Here is a 21,846-nt window from a genome sequence, read left to right as displayed (position 1 = left end):
TTTTCAAAATCAAAATATCCAGCAATTCTTTTGACAAAATATTGCATGAACGTGGTTTCTTTGTCAGTATTGAAAGAGCAAATACTGGAACAAACAACTGGAGTTTTTTGTGAGAGATAGCAAACAAATAATTTAACAAATAGACTGAAAAGAAAGCAAACAAAACGCAGACAGAAACAGAAACAGTTCCTTTCGGCCAAATGTGTTTATTTTTGTATATGTACATAGAAAATAACCGAACTCGGAGTTACCTTCTCCTCTAAACATCATTTTTTAACCTCCCCTTGCTTGTATTATAATGAGAGGCATAAACTTATCTCTTTGACGTGCTGAATCAGCAAATATGGAGATTAACGTATCGATATCAGACATGTGACGTATGACAGGAAAAGAGATGGAAATGACAAAGCGACTCTCAAGACTTACTTCCGAAACGAACCCGTCACTCAGCCCAGTAAACACATTGAGTCACGCGTTGAATTGTGGGTAGGTAGCGTATATAAAACCTCGCGAGGCTGCTCGAGATAAACTCAAGACGCGACAAGCTCTGACGTCATACCCTAGGAAAGACAGGGACCAGAAGGCGTATGAACATGGTGAGCGATATTTTGTCTAAATACTATTTTAAATAAGAATTTTTGTACACAGTTTATAACAATGAATATGTGAAATTTCCTGTCGTTACATTTTACAGATAAAAACTAATTTTGATGACAGTACATATACATTGTTACAATACGTTCTTCACGGATTAAATTAGTAAAAGTTTATCATCTGTCATCAATTAGACATTATGCGTTGATTTAGTTTGTGTATACATTATAAAACAAAAGAGTTTTATGAATTTTTCAGTAAACAATTCAGAGGTGAAATCTTGCATGATGATATAAAGTTAGATGTTTCGTGAAAACTTTCTGAGGGCGCTGAAGGCCTGTTCCTGTATGGTCGTATTTGACACTTTAATGGCCAGAGAGCGCATGTCTTGGCAGGGATCGTTATGTTGTCTTGTCAGTCTCTCTGACAGGCACATGTAAGAACATCAATGTTAAACCTACAAATTCCCGACGGAACCAATGTCCATGTGACCTCAAAAATCATTCGACTAATAATACCTATTTGAGTTAAGGATTATGCGATAGAGATATTTGGTTATTGTATTCTTATACAACTTAAGCAATGATTTGTAATGTGGAGTATTTTCACTGAGTGTTCGAAATTTATGCACATGTATATTTCGATTAAATATATCATCGGATATCTCGACTATGATGTTGCATACAGGACAAATACACATCACCCATTGTGTTACTTTATGCTATTCTGTTTTGATTAGGTATACTCTTTTAAATCTTTATATAGTTTTTCGACTACTTCTTTTTTGTAAAATGTTGAGTGTCATCTCGTTAGGGTTATTTAGACGACTTCCCATTGTTTCACAACAATCTTTATTATGACATTTATAGCCTTAATTGGTTATGCTCACGGCCGTGTCTGCCATCGCAACAATTAGTCTAAATCAATGCATTATTGTCTATAACTATATATATTCTACTACCTATACTGTCAGACAGACCGGTATCCACATTGGACCTGTATGTACGGCCATGAGTAGGATAACCCTACTTGCTGGACTTGTCCACCATAGTAAAGTTAAGATAACAGTTCGACTTAATTTTAGTGTAATCTGTTGTTGTATAGCTGACTGAAGACGTTTGGACTCCGTATTCCTTCATCTTCGTCTACCATTACTTCTGAGCTAGTTACCCTGTCGATATATACGCGTTGACAATTGTTTAGCTTGTAATTAATAGAAATAGTAAATCGGCAGGGGTATAAGACAAGGTTGTTATGTATCATTATGTCTGTTCATACAATCAGGGGAATATTTCAACACGGGCAACAATATCCCTCATTAATCCACTAAACTTTCAGGATTGTGTGTATATATGTGCATAGATTTGGTTTTAACGTTGTCACAGCGCCAATGAGCACAGGTCGATGGATACTAGGGCTTTAGAAATCAGTTATCATTATTATTAACGCTAAGTGCATAAAACGAAGTTATCCCTTTTCGTCGTTGCTGACATTAACCCGTTCAAACGACGAGTTGTATATTAGAATGTAGTTTAACAGATTGTTTATCTTCTATTTCAATATATATTTACATATATATGTGATATAAGTAATCATTGAGTTTCACCGTAACAACACAGTGCTTACTGGTACTGAGTATAGTAAGGTGATGCCAGGTATTGCGAATAGTGTGACACTGTAATGTGGCACCATTTGCCGATGACATGATGCCTGTGTCACCTTACTGTCAGATACCCGGCGTCACCTTACTGTTGTCAGTATCCGGCATCACCTTACTGTCATCAATGTATGTCGTCACATCACTGTCGTTAGTACCAGATGGAACCTACTTCTTCAGAGACAACTCGCGCACTGGTATATGTGTAGGCTGGTAAAAATAAACAAAACAACATGCAGTTGGCGAATAACACGGATTCTCATCAATCGACCTGTCACAACATCTCCTTGAAAAGACAACGTGCATGATATATTATGTCATCTCCATGCACCAGGTGAAGCTGTGTTGAGGTCCTCTGTCAGCTTACTGGCCATATGTGTCAGAGTATTGTGCCACACCGTCCCCACGCTGCCCGGGGCATACAGGGCATGGCTCGTAAAAATACACATGTTAGAGTTGTGGTATTAAATAAGGACAATAACGGTAATGCGGAAACCTTCCCAACTTGGTGAAAAGTACTTGGTACTGTGTTCATTTGCAAACGCATTACAACACACCTTTAATTAGTTGGGGATATATTTCAACATAAATAAATCATATACCAAACGCAATTCTTCCCCCATTGATCTAACAATACTTTGTTTATCTATGACCACATATATTTAAGCATAAATAAATCGTGTTCCACACTCAAATTATTGTCCCATGTAACTAACAGTAGTGTGTTAGCCAAGGATCACACACTCCACCCATCTCATTGAAGCCATATCCGCGCTGGACATTTTTGCATCAGTATACTTCAATGATTTGAATGACTAAGACATTATCCTACAATATGGAGAACAATGAGAATTAGTTACCGATAAGGCACAAGATGAGAGACATGTTCTCATTGTATCTCCTACCTGATACCCTTTCACTGTTGTGTGAAAAGGGGAATATATTGAACATTGACTTGGCACGTTTCTTATGATATATATGCATATATATCTAAAAGTTCTGCACATCTATATTTCGAATAAATATATCATCGGATATCTCGACTATATTGTATGCGAACAGGACAAATCCTTATATATCAATGTTTGATTCCTAATGAATATAAATAAAGGGGTAAGGGTATAAGACAAGGCTGTTATGTGTTAGTGTGTCTGTTCGTACAATCATAGCAATATTTCTGACAAAAACGGACAATATTTTACATATACATATATTATCTAAACGCGTTAATAAACGCGGATTAACCTCTCGCAGAATAATAAACGTTTACCCATAAGGTTTTAGCGAACTGTATTCCTTTTCCACATGAGCCGAGAATTAATATTTAATCATTATGAACCCCGCATTGTATTTAGAACCCCTTAAAATACAATAAATCAATTCTTAAATAATCTGTAATGACACACTGACGGGTCTTCAACATCTTCGCACGATGTGTGTTAAGCTGGGTTGACGCATGCCGGTAACGCCGACAGCACTGTCCACGGAGGCTGTTGTAGCATGTCGCTTGTGATTACATAACATTGCTTGTATCTGTTTCAGGACCTCTATATCACGGGTCACCGGTGGCTTATCGCCCTTGTTTTGATGACCATATGTACAACCGAGGTTATTTCTCAGGGTAAGTTAATAACCTGTTACTTCAGCCAAGCACTCCCATGTTTCCTTAGTGAAGATTTAATATCAAGACTTTTATCTTGAAAACGAAAAAATGTTGACATTCACTAGATTTCACTTTCAGCTTTTCATGAACAAAAGGATTATGCTTGTCACACAATGCGTCATATTTTTACAGAATGACAAGTATTTCAAGGTGATTAAAACGCTTACTAAAATAATACCACCATAACCCTTAAGATCTGTTTTGTCATAAAGTGAAAGCGAAAAAAGAATTTCAAAATGTTGACATTCACTGGATTTCACACTCAGCTTTTCATGGAACAAGAGGATTATGCTTGTCTTACAATGCTTCATATTTGGAAAGAATGACAATTATTTCAAAGTGGTTAAAACACTTACTCCAAAAATTATACCACAGTAATCCTTAAGATATGTTTTTGTCAAAAGTGAAAACGAAAAAAGAATGACAAAATGGTGACATTGACTGGATTTTACACTCAGCTTTTCATCGAACAAATGATTTATGCTTCTCTCACAATGAGTCAAATTTGTATGGTATGACAAGTATTTCAAAGTGATTAAAACGCTTACTAAAAAAATAATACAACAATAACCCTTAAGATCTGTTTTGTCATAAAGTGAAAGCGAAATTATTTTTTCAAAATGTCGACATTCACTGGATTTCACACTCAGCTTTTCATGGAACAAGAGGATTATGCTTGTCTCACAATGCTTCATATTTGGAAAGAATGACAAATATTTCAAGATGATTAAAACGCTTAGTTAAAAAATAATACACAACAAAATTTAAGACATGTTTTGTGATAAAGTGTGTCCACAAGGTTGTGTCACGAATACCTAACGAGATGGCCCAGCTCTGACCTATATTACATGACTAGACAGCAACAGGGGACATTTTCCTCCGATCTTAACATAACATCATGTTGACAGCTTAATCTAGCACAGGTCATCCCACTGACCTGGTTACAAGCAATTATTCTACTTTTGATGCAAATTACCTTAGCAGGCCGTGGAATTGTTTATTAAATGTTTTTGGTGGCTCTCCACTTGTCATATGAAAGGCTCTTACCATGGATATGTTGTGGACATTTGGGGTTTGTACACTGTCGGAAAATGTATGATTTATAATTATGGAAATGTGTGTCTTTTATTGCCATACAAGTCCGTTGGGTGAATTCGTTATACTGGTTAGAATAATGGTTAACCTGAATAAAAAACTAGTTAATAATGTAACCATGTTTGAGATTTATAGTTATGTTGATGAGCACTTGAGTTATGATGCTATTAAAGATGTAAGGTACAAGCAAGGTTAAGAATGGTATTTGTGAGGATTTATTGCAGCAATGAATAGGGTAATTATGACCTGACGCAGAAAAATGACTTTGTATCCAAATGCTGTATTTTTACTGTATATTTGACTTAAATAATGTGCCTGATATATTTCATATATAATATATATAATATATTTCAATTATCATTTCACATCAAGGTCATGAAATGAAATTTTTGTATGGAATAAAACGGTTTTTTAATTATCTCTATGCATCATGATAAAAAAGCTCAGAGACGTTTTGTTTTTCAGAAACTGCAGTAATCTAAACTTGTAAACTATTGTAGAGTTCATAGGAGTTCACCATCAAGCATAGTTTTATTCCTTCAGTTCACCATGAAGCATAGTTTTATTCCTTCAGTTCACCATCAAGCATAGTTTTATTCTTTCTGTTGCTCAGCAATTTATATGCATAATATCATAAATAATTATCATTAATTGCCGTTAGAGCTCCTTCTTCTTTTGTAAACCAGTACAGTGATCAATATTGTATGGTTACAATATTTCTATTCACAGGTAGCCACTATAAACGTGTGTGTTATTTCACCAACTGGTCAAAGTACCGACTTGGACAGGCAAAGTTTACAGCAGACCACATAGACCCGTTCCTCTGCACCCACCTGATCTTTGCATTCGGGGACTTTGATGACAACGGAAACCTTCGTAAACTGGACAGTTATCATGACTCAAAAGAGTAAGAGCAATACTTAAGCTTTATCATTTAAAGTAAATACCCAATCTTTGTCATTATAAATGCAAACAACAACAGTTTAATGAAACTTAACATTTTAACTTAAACCACAGAGGTGTGCATATTGTTTGAAAGACGCGACGTCACAGATGCTAACACGGGGCGACCTTGTGGCTAGAAACTCGCTTAGCTTCGCCCGGGTTCAATTCCCAACATGGATAGAATGTGAATTTCAATTGGTGTAACCTATAGTCCTAAATCATATCTCTCTCACATGAACACATCACGGGGAGGTATGGTAGCCTTATGGTTAAAGCGTCCGCTCGTCACACTGAAGACCCTGGTTCGATTTCCCCACATGGATACAATGTGTTAAGCCCATTTCTTGTGTCCCCCGCAGTTATTATGCAGTAATATTGCTAAGAGCGGAATAAAACCACACACACTCACTCATTCGCATTTACACATCACAAGACCGGTTCATGTGCCTATGACTGGGACACTCAGTCAAGATATGGTTACTGTGTGGATAGTGTTTATGTGGTTCATGTAGTGAAACCATCAGCAGGCATTGGAGGCATTTCGTATCGGATCATGTAATTTGCTCTACAGAGAGTTGCGCCCCTTAGTTTGCGCCAGTAAACTATGATCGTCAGTTTGAACCTGCATCACCTCGGGCTTTCCTCCCAATGATACGCCTTGGTAAAAGTTGAATGTTGTTTGAAGCGGCCTTAAACCCGATTCTCTCACTTACTCACTGAAACAAACCGAAAAAAAGACATTGCACGTAGTATGCGGTATGTTACAGTATGCCCACCAGTGTAAAGTAGGCAAGATTAATTCCTCATCTTTTGAGCACATCATTTGAGAAAAATATGCATAGTAATAAATATAATGAAGTTTGGGTTGTTTGCAAGTCAAAACATTGATTACGCAACAGTCTCGTTTCCTGCTGACTGGGTTCCATCCTATTGCGCAACTTAGTACAATAACCAGTCCAGAATTCTGAAAATAGATATATATATATATAAACATAAATATTAATCAGTATTATTTGATACATCTAAGCACTTGTATATTGCAACACTACGCTCCTTCTAATTCTTGCAAACACGTCGTGCAGCGTGCTCTGTCGTACAGCGAGCTATGACAAACGGAAACATGGAAACCATGGAAATCTCAAAACGAGGCTCTGCCGCTAGAAACGTTTTGCGGTCTGGTACGGAATTGATATTATATCAATCACATTGTGCGTTTCAGAACTACTCTGAATAAGTTCAAAAAACACATAAGAGGTGTAACCAGTGAGCCAGATGCATTGTGAATCATTTTACGACCTCATCAAACAGGGGCAGTCTGTTACGTCTTAGTTAAGGTCATGCTGCCTTCACCTCGCCATAAAATGTAGAAATACGATGTTATTAAAGTTTAAACTTAAAATTCATTTGTAAATACCATTTTCTTATGAAACAAGGAATTGGACCAAAAGTGTAACCATAGTTGTTTGTGATGTCTATTTTCACTTTCACACGAGAAAATTCGGATCGGCTGAAAAGTAGGTCATTGTTTGAATAAGTTAATCAGACTCATGTTTCGGTTTGTCTATACCCATTATGTGAACAAGAGGTTATGATTTGTTCAAATTTATAACATTCTGAATCACTTGTGGTTTCCAGTTTTGAAACGTTTAAATCACTGAAACAACAAAACACTGAGTTGCGGACACTGCTAGCTATTGGAGGATGGAACTTTGGAAGCATCAAGTTCTCCAAGATGGCCGGCAGTCCCATGATGCGGAAGACATTTGTGTCCAGCACAGTCAGCTATCTGAGGTCAAACGGCTTTGACGGCCTTGACATTGATTGGGAATATCCGGCAGAGAGAGGCGGAGAACCAGCAGATAGACGTAATCTGGTGACCTTGTGCAAGGTGAGAGAGATACAGCCCACCCCTACCAAATAAAAAACGTTCGCAGAAGAAAACATTCACCTAAGAAAAAACTGCATTTCATTTTCTCTGAGTGTTTGTGCCTCTATGCCTTTAGTAGGAAAATCGTAAGAGCTGATGTCACGGGCAGCCCAGTAGTCTGTCTCACAGTCCCTGAACCACATTATTTTCCCTACTGCCTAGCCCTCCCTGCAATGCTAAAGCCCTAAATGAAGCAAGCCTATATTTCCCCAGGTACAGGAATCTCCCAATTCACTGGAGCTCCTTTTCAATGGGTTTATTTGTTACCATAAAAATTATATATATTAAGGGACTAAACGTTAGTCTAGAGGCCCAGTAGTCACAGATCGCCGTACCGAGGGCTAGAGATCTATGATCATTTGTTCGAATCCCAGCGTCCTCAGGATTATGTTTCTGAGCTTGTCACTCTAACATACCGACCACAGTGCCTTTAAACCCAATTTACTCACTTACACTGCAGGAGTTGAAAGATGCCTTCATCACGGAGAGTCAGCAGGCGGGGAGGGAGCCCCTCCTCCTCACGGCAGCAGTCCCCGCCAGCAGATACAAGGGGGAGGTCGGCTACGACGTTCCTGCTCTTAACAAGTATGTGTATACGGGTTTACATGGGGGTATTTTAGCTTGAAACAGTTGTTCACAGTGTTAGGACAAGGTTGTATGGGCCAAGTGCTGGTTGGGTTTTGTTTAATTTTAATTATACTAATTTTAATTTTTCTCAGTGGTGAGTGACTGGAAGTTTCGAAACAATGTCTCAAATGGCTTTCTGGAAGCTGTATTGTCATTTCAATAAAAACAGAAATTATATATGAACTTGAAGTCCGTAAGTCAACACGTCTCCATTCAAAATACTTGTTTAGAACTCTTCACGCTCACTGACATAAGTCACAGCATTGCCGTGTCTGTTGGCAGCTACCTCGACTTCTTCAGCATCATGACCTACGACTTCCACGGCGGCTGGGAGAACAAGGTGGGACAGAACAGTCCCCTCAGCGCGTCCCCCATAGAGGATGGAGATGACAAGTACCTCAACATAGTAAGTAGCAGTATTTAAGGTGGACATGCTGGACACAAGAGGAACGAGGTCGGGGTATTTAATCACTCAAAGTCATTGGTTCACATAGGTCGAATATTTGTTTTCATTTGGACAGGGACTTGAATTAAGGAATGAAGGAATCCGACGTTTTAACTGACCTGACCAATAGGGTGGACATTATATGTTGTGCGGACAGAGATGCTTGGACACCAATGTGAAATCAATCGATCGTGATTGCGTGGTCTCGTGTTTAAAGCGTTCGTTCGTCATATGAAAACTTTGGTTCAATTCCCCACACAAGTGAAGCTCATTTCCGAACCATCTCAATATTCCTAATATTGGTCTAAAACAGCTCAAACTCAAATCTGTCAACACCACGTTTGTGATGGACATCTGCATCATACTGGACCATCTTCCCCCAGTAAACTGTTGTTAAGCTTCCCTTGGGTTTGCTGTTGTTTTGTACAGTTATAGACCTGTGAAGTCCTCAGCAACCCATGCTTGTCGTAAGCGGATCGGGTGGTCAGGCTCGCTGACTTTATTGACATATGTTAAATATTGCTGTGTACGGCGTTTAACAACAAACAAAAAAGTGCAGTAAATCCCAAATCATCTCGTCTCCTCTGCCGTTGTCAATCCACTGCTCTGACTTCAGTTTAACAACCAACATCTTGACTGCTATTAAATAGACGGTTCATTGTTGAACCTTTAATGTGAAACGGATTCCTTTCTTACCTTGCTTATCCTTTATTTATCACTCATCCTTTTTTTCACCCAATCCAAATATTTGCACCATAAATGAACAGACGAACAAAAGAAAGTTTACATTTGAAAATTAGATTTGGAATAATACAAACATTAGTAGCTATGACTGTAAGCAGTCGCCTAAACACTGCAATTTTCAGGTAAATTGTTCAAATTCCTTTATATTATTCATCACCATCTCCTAACATTTTGCGCGGCAATTTTGTGCACACACTAAGTTACATATCAAGACATTAGATGACAAGATATTATAGACGAAACACAGGCCTTACTACTGCACACAGGACATCATATTCATTTTCTGGAACAAATAAATATTCTATAATATGTATAATTAAAACCAGGCTTTATGAAATGTTTTTAAAAATGAGCCTGGTTTGAATGTGTTTAGCTCATCATCTAATTTTCTCTGTATCTGTCCACAGCGTGAAGCGATCCAGTGGTGGCACAGGGCTGGTGTTCCCAAACACAAGCTAGTTGTCGGGCTGGCATCATACGGCCGTAGCTTCCAGCTGACCTCTAGTTCCTACGGCCTGGGTGCTCCTGCTGCCAAAGGCATTCCTGGACCATACACACGGGAGGGGGGCTTCTGGGCATACTATGAGGTAAGGTTAAAATATGCTGTCAGTTTCTCAATGAACTACCCGTGAAGGTCCGGGTTAGAATATTGATCTTCAGTAACCCATGCTTGTCGTAAGAGGCGACTAACGGGATCGGGTGGTCAGGCTCGCTGACTTGGTTGACACATGTCATCGATTCCCAATTGTGCAGATCGATGCTCATGCTGTTGATCTCTGGATTGTCTGGTCCAGACACGATTATTTACAGACAGCCGCCATATAGCTGGAATATTGCTGAGTGCGACGTAAAATTAAACTCTTACACTCACTCTCAATGAACTCAAATATTGTATAAAGAATTCCCCATATTTGAATGCACAATATATACATTCATATACATTTTACAAGTCATGCTTTTTAAGTATGAAGATTTGAACAGCTTTTGAATTTAAGTGTTAATATCATGATTGATGCCTGTGTCAATATGTGTCCCAAAGAGGGGTTAATTCGACCCTGGGTTGATGTTTGTCGTAAAACCACCTGACACTTAAACAACCTCGAGACAACAAATATTTCTTCTCACAAGGACGCCTTTACGACAACCTTAGCGCTAAAACAGCTTCATCGTTAAGCATCCTCAAGACGAGGTTTCCAGAATGTAGGGGTCACGATTATAGGGTTTCCATGCAATTCATAGCTGCTAGTATGTTGACACTTTAAAGATTCCTAATTCAACTGAGTGGATTGTGACATATACTGTATAAATCTTATTAAGCACATGTACGCTCACATGTCTCCCTAAAGAAATGATAAATTAATTGTAAAAGTGAAGTATATATTGATATGGTCAGGTCAAGAGCACGAGCTGTACACTCTCTGAATGGGTGTGCGGTAGAATATTGGCTTCATGGTAGCTTCGATTGCGTTCGAACAATGTGGGAGCCCATTTTCATTGACTCACTCAAAAATTCCCGAAGTCTGTAAATATTGGTGTTTTCCTAACAGTTTAGGGACCGTTCATAATTTATGGCTAGTGGGGGTGATGATGATTTAAGGGGTGGGGAGGGAAGGGTCACTCATTTTGTTCTGGGGAACTAGGGGGTATCATCAATTTTGTACACATGTACTAGGGGTCAGCAATTTTGTACATAAAAATATTTAAAATTATGCTTAGAAATTATGGGAAGGGGAAGGGAGGTAATTGATTTTGTACATGACATGCAGGGGGTTCACTTATTCTGTACATAATTTTTTTTTTTTTTTGGGGGGGGGGGCATTCACATTGTACATGCTTCTCCATAAAAATCATCAACACCCCCATAGCCATAAATTATGAACGGTCCCTCAGCAACAGTATGTCACCTTCATCCCTTCAAATGTTTCTCAACCCTGGACACAATTAAAGATGCTATCGATAAATAAACCGCAGGACGGTATTCAATGTTAATTTGCTTCGTTGGAGAATGAAACAACTTGAATACATAAACTCGTTCAAAACAAGTGCATTGGACTTAGACTGGGGACGCAAATATGTGAAGAGATTCTGTGCCCATAGCTAACGCTTACAAATCCCGTGTGCGTGCTAATGTCCGTGTTAAACTTGTTTTGTCAACAGATCTGTATGGAGATCGACAATGACTACAACGGTGCTCACCGCGGCACCGTCTACTACGACACAGACCAGGAGGTCCCCTTCTACGTCAAGGACAACTTCTGGGTTGGCTACGACAACGAGCGCAGCATAAAGGCAAAGGTAACACGCTGTATAAAATTGATATCATATCATGTATTATAAACTACATCCACGCAGTTAATTTACCCCAGGCCATTTCAGATCAATATATCGATGCGCAATATTTGAGTATTACAATAAATACAATTACTGGCTGAATGCATAGCGATCGATATATTGGCGTTTAACTGAATATCAATATTGATGTTAATTAATTTTCAACCCAATCCTACTTGTCCGGATTTTCAGATTCAATATTTTTATTGGTTCCACTCAACCATAGCACTTTCCTATGGAATACTGTGTGGGATGTTATCCTGTTGCAAACACGCATGGAACTGATCATTTGAAAAAGAATATCCCTTACAGCACCTCATACTCATTCGGTGAAACCAGTTTCATGTAAATAATTCAGACCATGGCTCATGAAAAGAAGTACCATGTAACATTTTCACAATAAACAGTCGTCTTGTATACAAGGGGCACGACTGGCCCAGTCGTCTAAAGCGCCGTAAATTGCTGTGCGGAGTTACCTCCCCTAGACGTGATCAGTACTTTTGCTCGTTGGTTTGAACACCAGATTCACCTTGATTATGTTTCCTGGTTTGATAGCACTGTATCTGTGCATTTTGGTTCCTTCAAATGACAAACGTCCCAGACTCCCACTGCTTAGTGTGTTCCACTCACGTTAAGCTGAAATACTGTTCACTCACTAACCCACCTGTTCACTCACTCACTCACTCACTCCTTGCAGACCAAATGGATGAAGGAGAGCAATCTCGGCGGCTTCATGGTGTGGTCCTTAGCCCTGGATGACTTCAACAAGATGTGCAACTACACCACCCGCAGCTACCCGCTCATCCACGCAGCCATAGAAGAGTTGGGCAACGTGGTCATGCCAGCCCCCACCCCACGACCGACTTTCAGACCCACAGCCCCTCCCCGGCCCAGAACCACACGTCCACGGCCAATCGGGGGTGCGTTCAGACCCAAACCCACCGTCGTCGTGAACCACCAGACACCAGGTGTCCAGCCTTTCGTACCTCGTGGGAAATGTAAGTAGAAAGACAAAAACACAATGCTATACAAAGTATCAGTAGTATCGGGTAACCCGTGGAGTGCGTGATGCAGTTGATCTCACCATACTTGTGGTAAGAGGTGACTAACGGTTTGTTTGTTCGGGGGTACGAGTGGCCGAGACAAGCGCTTAAATTTGCTGTATCTCTTGGGTAATTTGTTTGTTGCTTAACACCGCACTCAACAATATTCCAGCTATATGAAGGCGGTCGGTATATAATCGAGTCTGGACCAGACAATCCAGTGATCAACAGCATGAGCATCGATCTACGCAATTGGGATACGATGACATTGTCAAACAAGCCCGTGAGCCTGACCACCCGATCCCGTTAGTCGTCTTTTACGACAAACATGGGTTGCTGAAAATCAATTCTAACCCGGAGGTGACTAACGGGATCGGGTGGTCAGGCTCGCTGGCTTGACTCCTTAAACAACAATGCATCTGGAAAATTTTCGTGACAGTAATTTTTCTATGGTACCAAATATTGTATGTCAAAGGGTCATATCATGGGTTCTTGGTCAACGAAGGAGAAGGTGGTCCAATCGTCCAGTTCTGGACCTTGGTCACGTCAGGAACCAATGAATGTGATGTCGAATGATGCTGAACATTTTCCAAGTGTATATTGAACTCTTGTTGTTTTTCAGTCATCGAATGTCCAAGCAGAGGGCACCATTACTTCCCTGATCACAATGACTGCCAGAAATACATAGAGTGCCACGAAGGACAACGCCACTCTCGAGGCTGCCCCAGTGGGCTTCACTGGGATGTCAAGGTCGACGCTTGTAACTGGGAACACCTCGCTGGCTGTACGACAGGATAGACATGGGATGGTGACGGCGGATGGAGCCGAGGGTGGCGGATGGGGTCAGGGTGGGAGAATGGTACGGGTTCCAGGGAGGGAGGGAAAGTTTAGAAGAGGGTAGCGTACCACGAGAAGGTATATGTACACTATGTTTTGAACAGTCATATTGAAGAACATATGGGTTTTGTACTTGAAGGATGACATCTGTTAAAGACACGGCTACTGCCACAGAGGTGATGAGGGATGGGGATTTGTTTAATTTAAATTAAAGTTTTAAAGTTTGGCAATGCTGATTGCAAATACACATAAATAATAATGCACATACAATATTCGAATGCATAATCATCTGTAAGATTCCTTGTCATAATAGTCATGGTTTTGTACTGTACATACATTCCAACCCCTTTCATTTAAAACTAAATTAAAATTTAAGATCTAACTTACAATTGCATCTTTACAACAGTGCGTGTTTCGTTTACGTAACCTACGGTGCTCTTGAAGATGTTACTACCCATATGAATGTGTTGATAACGTCGTTGAGTTAAGAGTCTTCTCTGGTTTTATTGAAGTGGAAAATCTTCTTCGAATTTGTTGATTTACTTGTGTCTCTACGTTTCATTATGAAGTGTTATAATATACTGAGAGAAAAAAAAGGAACACAAGAAAATTCAAGTGTTCCTTTAATATTTTCAAGATTTCATCACCAACTTTGAATAGCGCTGTGGGAGGAAATCTGAGAATAAGTAAAGGAACACTGTCATGAAGTAGTGTTCCCTTATTTGTTTCACTCAGTATATAACTGAATAATCGAGTTTCAGTTTTCCCAATACTTGGATGAGGTTTAGTCATTTGTAGTACGTCTATGGTGTCTTGGGTGATTTTTCATGTCATCATTGCCTTGAAACCTTTCTGTCATGTTAGTGTTGTATTTAAAAACAACCCACAGTGACAATATTCACCAAAGTGCCATATGAAAGTATTCGTGTGTCCCAATAAGTGTCACATATATATTACAAACTGGTTCAATATTCAACATATGGTATATTTGGGATTACACTTTATCAGAAACCGTGGCTTCCACGAAACATGGTAAATTGCTGACTTTGTGTGCTGGCGATTAGGTGTCTGACTCTGAGAGTGTGGGTTCGAATCCCGGATGGGACTCAACCTAACAAAAGCACTAGAATCGGTGTTTGGAATCAGAAATATAACTTATGTTATATTTGACCAATTTCTAAATGACATTGCCAGTATCCTCAGAGACCAATCTGTTTCAATAATGACAGCACAGCTGTTGAAAAAAATCTCAATATTGACAGTAACATTTTCAAATACCCAACTGGCTCAATGTTGAATGTATTACAACGTAAATATCTTGCCTCCACGTGTTATACAGTTTTGTTACATATTTTCATATACAATGTGTTGTTTTGTTTCTCAAATAAAAGTGTTGTCTTTCAAATGTATTTGCGTGGCTTGTTTGATATTACATAAACCTGCGGCTATCCAGAGACGGTTGCATTACCCAAATAGCTCCTGCACCTCAGAGGTAACAGGTGGAGGGGGATCGTGTGATCACAATGCAGGTGCTTGTGGAATCTTCAGTGAACTTGGAAAACTCTTGAAACCTGTAATATCTTGCTGAAGGTCAAGAGATGTATCGTTATATGGTACACATGGTATCTTGCTGCCATCGTGTGATCGATGAGATCTTTGTATACAGGGACGCACTGAATACCTGGAAGTAAGAAGTCTTGGTAGAATTCGGGCGTTGGTGTGTGTGTGTGTGTGTGTGTGTATGCGTGCGTGTGCGTGCTTGCGTGCGTTTGTGTTGTATACTGGGTCTTGTTGGGGTCATCGTATGCGTGAAAATTGTAACAGAGTGACTTTATTGTTCCAGGTGGAAGGTAATATTCCTTTGGGAGCATGTGAATCCTTTTGTGTACATCAGAGACGGCTTGTGGGTGATTTGCATTATATACTGACTGACTGACTGAGTTTGGTTTTACGCCGCTTTTAGCAATATTCCAGCAACATCACGGCGGGGGACACCAGAAATGGGCTTTACACATTGTGCCCATGTGGGGATTCGAACCCGGGTCTTCGGCGTGACGAGCCAACGCTTTAACCATTAGGCTACCCCACCGCCCCTTGCATTATATAAGTTACATAAGATGTTCCTTCACAGAAAAACAGAAAAAGAAAACAAACATAGAAAAAAAGCGAATTAAGGTCCATCATTCAGCCCTGTATGTCCGTTCTGTGACAACGTTAGTTCTGACACAAAATAAACAAACAGAAGTTTATATTGATTGTCTAAAACATTTTTTGTGTTTTTGTTTTCTCCGGAAAAAAACCTCGGGCTATTCTCGCAACCAGACGTCTGCTGTTTCCTGATTGGTTGATAATAGAGTGCGCGGATCATGTTCACTTTTGGTGAGTTCATGATGAAATTAACAGACCGTCAGTATTGTTGGTGTTTTTGTTTATAAGAATTGATTTCTATTTCTTTGGAGTTTATCGAATTGGAAACGTAAAACTGTGTAAATCGCCCACGCAATGTGCACATGGGGTTTTACACTTATACCTCCATGAACTAAAACATATTCAAATCAGTTCTTAAATATTACATGTATTCATCGAAGAGCACAGAAATATTCATACAAAATGAATGGCACCGATGCTGGCAACGCTTTCATACAGAGATTATGTATTCAAATGAAGGAAGTAAGCTAAACGGTTGACAGAAGATACTTTGTCCATGACGATATTTAAGCGTGATATTTGTCCTAAAAGCATCCATACACCTCGATAGGCTTTCATAGTGATTTCATTTAACGGTTTATAATATTTACCTGATGGGAGTATTTCAACCCACGGGAGAATCCAAAAGCTTTAGAGCAAAACTAATACCATTCTCCATGGTTTAACAGCGTCGTTCACTTACAGTATTAAAGTTTCAAACATGTGTCTGTGAATGCCATTATGGTGGATCAATATGATCACAGAACCGTGCGACGCAGGGGGTCTTAGTTTATAATATGCATTGCAGAATATCAGATGGGTGGAATGGCATTCAGGCGTACGCGTTATCAACAAAGCTGCTCTTTCTCTTACACGCGTGCACGCGCACACACCCCCAGCCGACATTAATTAGATTCAGATATATTTGGTAAATATTGTTCTTAGATGAAGTCTGTGATACTCCCATGACCAGATTCCAGTTAAATATACATGCCTGCTGTCTGCAAATTGCCTGTCAGAACCAGACACTCCAGTGATCATCAGAGTTAAGTTAGGCTGGAAGACTTAAAGTATCACGTGACCAGCGGGATTTCCGTTTTGCACACGGCACAAGTGTTAAAACTTCAAGTTTGGATTTATTGTGTTTGTTGAAGTCACCATGACGCTCAGTGTGTGACGTAAACAACCAGGCCAGAACTTACAATCATCGTTGCGTGGTTTCATCATGATACTGTTTCTTGTTTTGCCATCACCGTACCCATGGTCTTTCACCGCATTTTGAAATTTCCTACATCACTTTGCTGAAGTTAAAATACAGTAAGCCACGTCTATAACGAACTACGGTTATTACGAACTGACGGACAGATCGAATTATATTTAGCCCTTGTAACTCGCTGTACATTCAGTAAATATGTTTATAACGAGCTACGGGTATAACGAAATGACGGATAAATCGAATTATTTTTAGTCCCTGTCACTGGCTGTATAATAAGTAAATATGCTTATAACGATCTACGGTTATTACGAACTGAAGGATATATCGAACTATTTTTGGTCTATTTCACTGGCTGTGTTTTCAGTAAATATGCTTATAACGAGCTACGGTTATAACGAACTAAAATCAGTGGTCCCTCTGAGTTCATTACAACTAACGGGATCGGGTGGTCAGGCTCGCTAACTTGGTTGACTCATGTCATCAGGTCCAAATTGCGTAGATCGATGCTCATGCTGTTGATTACTGGATTGTCTGGTCCAGACTCGATTATTTACAAACCGCCGCCATATAGCTGGGATATTGCTGAGTGCGGCGTAAAACTAAACTCACTCACTCACTCATTACAACTGTAGTTTCTTGTAGTGTTAAGAGAGGCGTTCAACTCAACCTACCCACACTCATTATCGATACAAGGGTAAAAATGTGCATAAGTGCATCTTAATTACTCCAGTACGGATATCTGCCAAGGCGCATAATACCGTATGGCCTGGTTCACTTGAACCGTGATTAATGACTATCGAACATATCGATACCAGTCAGTGTACACGGATGATCATTGATTATGCAGAACCGATACGCTTCGATCACCTTACTGCGAGTTGGATGTACGCGAGTATGTCTGTTAACAGGAACAGTGTGTGAATGGTTGACTTAGTTTAGTTTTGCTTTGACTATAAACAGTTAAATGACGAGTGAAAGCGAGTGAGTGAGTGAGAGTTTACAATGGTTTTAGCAATATTCCAGCAATATCATGTCGGGGACACCAGAAATGGGTGACCGTTTCCCATATTGTACCCATGTGGGGAATCGAACCCGGGTCTTCGGCGTGACGAGCCAAGGCTTTAACTACTGCCCGTTCGATTTCATTTGAGACCGATGACTTGCTCACTTTGGGTAGAACAGCCAGGTGTGCGAGTTGCGCGTGTGAAATTGAAATTGTTGATTACCTGCCTGTTCCACTAGCAAGTGCCCCCACCCCTCGTATAAAATAGCGAAAAGTGAAAAAAAAAATAACGATCGTTTGTTAAACAACCTTTTCATTTGGGTGTCCAAAATTATGACACAAATCATCAGAGTTGGTCGGACGATTTTATGTGACAGTACAAAACTTGGTGTTGTTGCAATTATTAGATTTTGTGTTAGCGAGCAATTCATCGGTCTCAAATGAAATCAAACGGACTGTAGTTGGCTACCCACCGCCCAAGACTAGAAGACCAGAAGTGATCAAAGCCTTTAACTATCCTGGCTTTGTGCTTATCACAGGAAACCAGGGTTTCAAGCCAGTGATCCTGCGACGCCTAAGGGGCGCCACTCTGCACATCGAGTTTTTAACCTCTATGCCCGCTTTCCCCATAAATGAATATCCTCAAGCGGAACTCGATGTTTCATATATAATTAAGTTTAATGTTTGAAACATGATCTAGTATCCAACTGTACTGGGCTTACTTCTCCCTTCGAGAGTGTTAAATTCAAAATATCTTCAGGGTTCGATTGGTACCGTACCACTTACATAGGTATGAATAATTCAACTGAAACACTATCCTGGAATCCATCAGCATGTGCCCACATAGCAACTCTAAGGTTGATAGGTACGTTGTATAGGTAAAGCTGCGGAGTTCGAAATAACTGCCAGCCCTGAGACAGTCTCCTGTGGAGCACGAAGTTTCGAAGTTGTTTTGGTCCTCGATCTATTTATTACAATGTGCTGCATTTTTAATTTTACTTTGTTTGTCTCACAATGTGCTGCATTTTTTATTTGTGTTTGTTTATCTGTCTGTTTGTTTATCTGTTTAACGTCGTACTCAGCAATATTCCAGGTGTATGGAGGCGGCCTGTAAATAATCAAGTCTGGACCAGACAATCCAGTGGTCAACAACATGGTCATCGATCTACGCAATTGGGATACGATGACATGTGTCCACCCGATCCCGTTAGTCGCCCCTAACGACAAGCAAGGGTTGCTGAATACCAATTCTAACCCAGATGTTCACGGTCGCATATTTTAAGCTTCGAAAGTGGGTCCTAATTAGCATTTAATTTTATTGCAAGCAGTTCAAAAGGTATAGGATAGTTGGCTAATAGATGGATCAAGCTAAAGCAGTACAAGTTGTTCTACAGAATAAATGATACAAAATAGATTGTCAATGTATACGGGCGTTAAAGTATCAGTGTGTGCAGTTTTCGATGCACTATCATATTTCTCGGGGTTTTATATTGCACTTCCCTCCATCACACCTGAATATATACGTCCGACCAACGAATCATGCGAAGGTTTTGTTCCAGCTTGACGGAAACCTGACCAACAAACGTCGTAAAAACGGCAATATTTCTCATGCTTATCTGCTGTACACATTGCTTCCCCACAAGGCAACAGCAGGCTTCACCAGATCCATAGGACCCATATGTCTTTGTCAATACCGAGCCTCATTTCGTTAGTTGACTGAGAACAGACACTCCTCACTATTGCACTGCAAATTGCTCGTATGTATTCACAGTTGATCAAGGAACGTATAGCGGATTCACTACCGATTTTTATTTGTTTGTTGTTTAACGCCGCACTCAGCAATATTACATCTATGTGGCGGCGGTCTGTATTTAATTGAGTCTGGACCACACAATCCAGTGATCAACAGCATGGGCATTAACTACCTATGAACTGATGTCTGTGTATCGGAAGTAAAAATCTTGAAAGCTGAATCAATTGTTTTTAACCATGATAAATGTGAAAGACCTATGAAAAACCTTGTGCAGAGTTTCGTCGACACGGCAGAAACATATAATTGTGATTTTGAATTGATATTCGCTCCGAACATACATAGGGTTTCACCAAAGTAGCATCACTTCTCACCCTCATCCCAACCCAGCCCAACTTGTCTGTCTAACTGTTAAAAGCGGCCTAAAATTCACGGACGCATTACAATGGAACTCCGGCATCTGAACTCTATGCACTGACCATGGAGGACCCGTATTTAATTATCGACATAGAATAGGACTACTTATACCATCTGTAAGATGCCTCACAAAGTCTGCCAAAGATGACTGAAACAGGGTCGTACCTCGTATCCCTTCAAAATTGGCTATGGGCCGGGATTCGCACGAATTATAGCACCCATCAGTGTCAATATTTACATGACCCACAAAATAATCCAGCACATCCAACGCAACTCCAAGGTAACAGAATTACATTATATAAAATAGCATATACCTGTGTACTCAATAACCAAATGAACAATTTACTGTTGTACCAAATGTGATTCAGGTTGCCTTGTCCCTTGGGGACATTTGCATTATCGACGTCATCCCACTCTGTGTGTTTGTCTCAGTGTGTGTGTGTGTGTGTGTGTGTGTGTGTGTGTGTGTGTGTGTGTGTGTGTGTGTTTATCACAGTTCGTGTGTGTTCTTGTATGACAGAGTATTACTCTGTGTGTTTTACTGCCCTTGCATTTGTCTTAGTATTTGTGTGTATTTCGACCAATATGTATATCTCTATTTGTCTAAGTGTGTGTATGTGTGTACTGCATGTCCCAGTGTGCACACATCAATGGCGGTTTGTGTGTATGTGTGTGTAAATTTGTCTCAATTCGAATGTCTGCATTTGCACCAGATTTGCATGAATCTGTCTCAGTGTGAGTGTGTGTATGAATGTGTGTGTGCTCACTCAGTCTCAGAATGAGTGTGCGTAATTTTCCTTCATCAGTATGAACATTCGTTCGTTTAAGAGCGTGTGTGTGTGTGTGTGTGTGTGTGTGTGTGTGTGTGTGTATTTGTCATTTGTCTTTATGTAGCATTTTGCTGATAATGAAACATATTTGGTCACTGTCGGTGTATGTGTCTCCTCTGTTTGGCTTAGCGTAAGCGTGTATGTGTATTTGTGTGTATGTGTGTGAACGGCCAAACGTAGAAAGAAACCCAACATAATCTAAATGTTCTGATTTTATTATGTCACGTAAATCAGTTGCATAAATTATCACTGACAATATATACAATATACAATATATGCATGTAACATATATATGAGTTACAATACACGAGAGAATCACTACAGCGAAAGCCCTTGGAATGGGACGGTAATGTTTCAAATACCAAAGAAATGAAACGGTGGTTAATGTCAAATGTTTGTGGAATAGAGTAGTTTCAATGTACAGACCTAATCATCACATTGATTCTTTGATAATAATTCCTGTGGAGGAAATGGAGAAACAATACGCCGTTTGAAAGGGCTTAATCGTACTCAGGAGTCATACAATGGTTGAAGG

At 39.8% G+C, this 21,846-nt stretch overlaps 1 protein-coding gene across 1 annotated transcript; it reads left to right on the top strand.

Moving 5' to 3' along the window:
- Positions 1–513: 513 nt before the first annotated feature.
- On the top strand, positions 514–15,313 carry LOC124289378 (chitinase-3-like protein 1). The gene is made up of 10 exons (XM_046725996.1): positions 514–596; positions 3,794–3,872; positions 5,739–5,916; positions 7,590–7,842; positions 8,342–8,466; positions 8,791–8,914; positions 10,105–10,284; positions 11,855–11,992; positions 12,726–13,026; positions 13,694–15,313. The coding sequence occupies exons 1-10, from the start codon at positions 588–590 to the stop codon at positions 13,867–13,869; spliced, it is 1,563 nt and encodes a 520-aa protein (XP_046581952.1). The 5' UTR covers positions 514–587; the 3' UTR covers positions 13,870–15,313.
- Positions 15,314–21,846: the final 6,533 nt, after the last annotated feature.

The sequence above is a fragment of the Haliotis rubra genome, unplaced genomic scaffold, assembly GCF_003918875.1.
Source record: "Haliotis rubra isolate DU_JTF1 unplaced genomic scaffold, ASM391887v1 Scf44, whole genome shotgun sequence".
Lineage (NCBI taxonomy): Eukaryota > Metazoa > Mollusca > Gastropoda > Lepetellida > Haliotidae > Haliotis > Haliotis rubra.
This window is presented reverse-complemented; position numbering and strand designations above follow the sequence as displayed.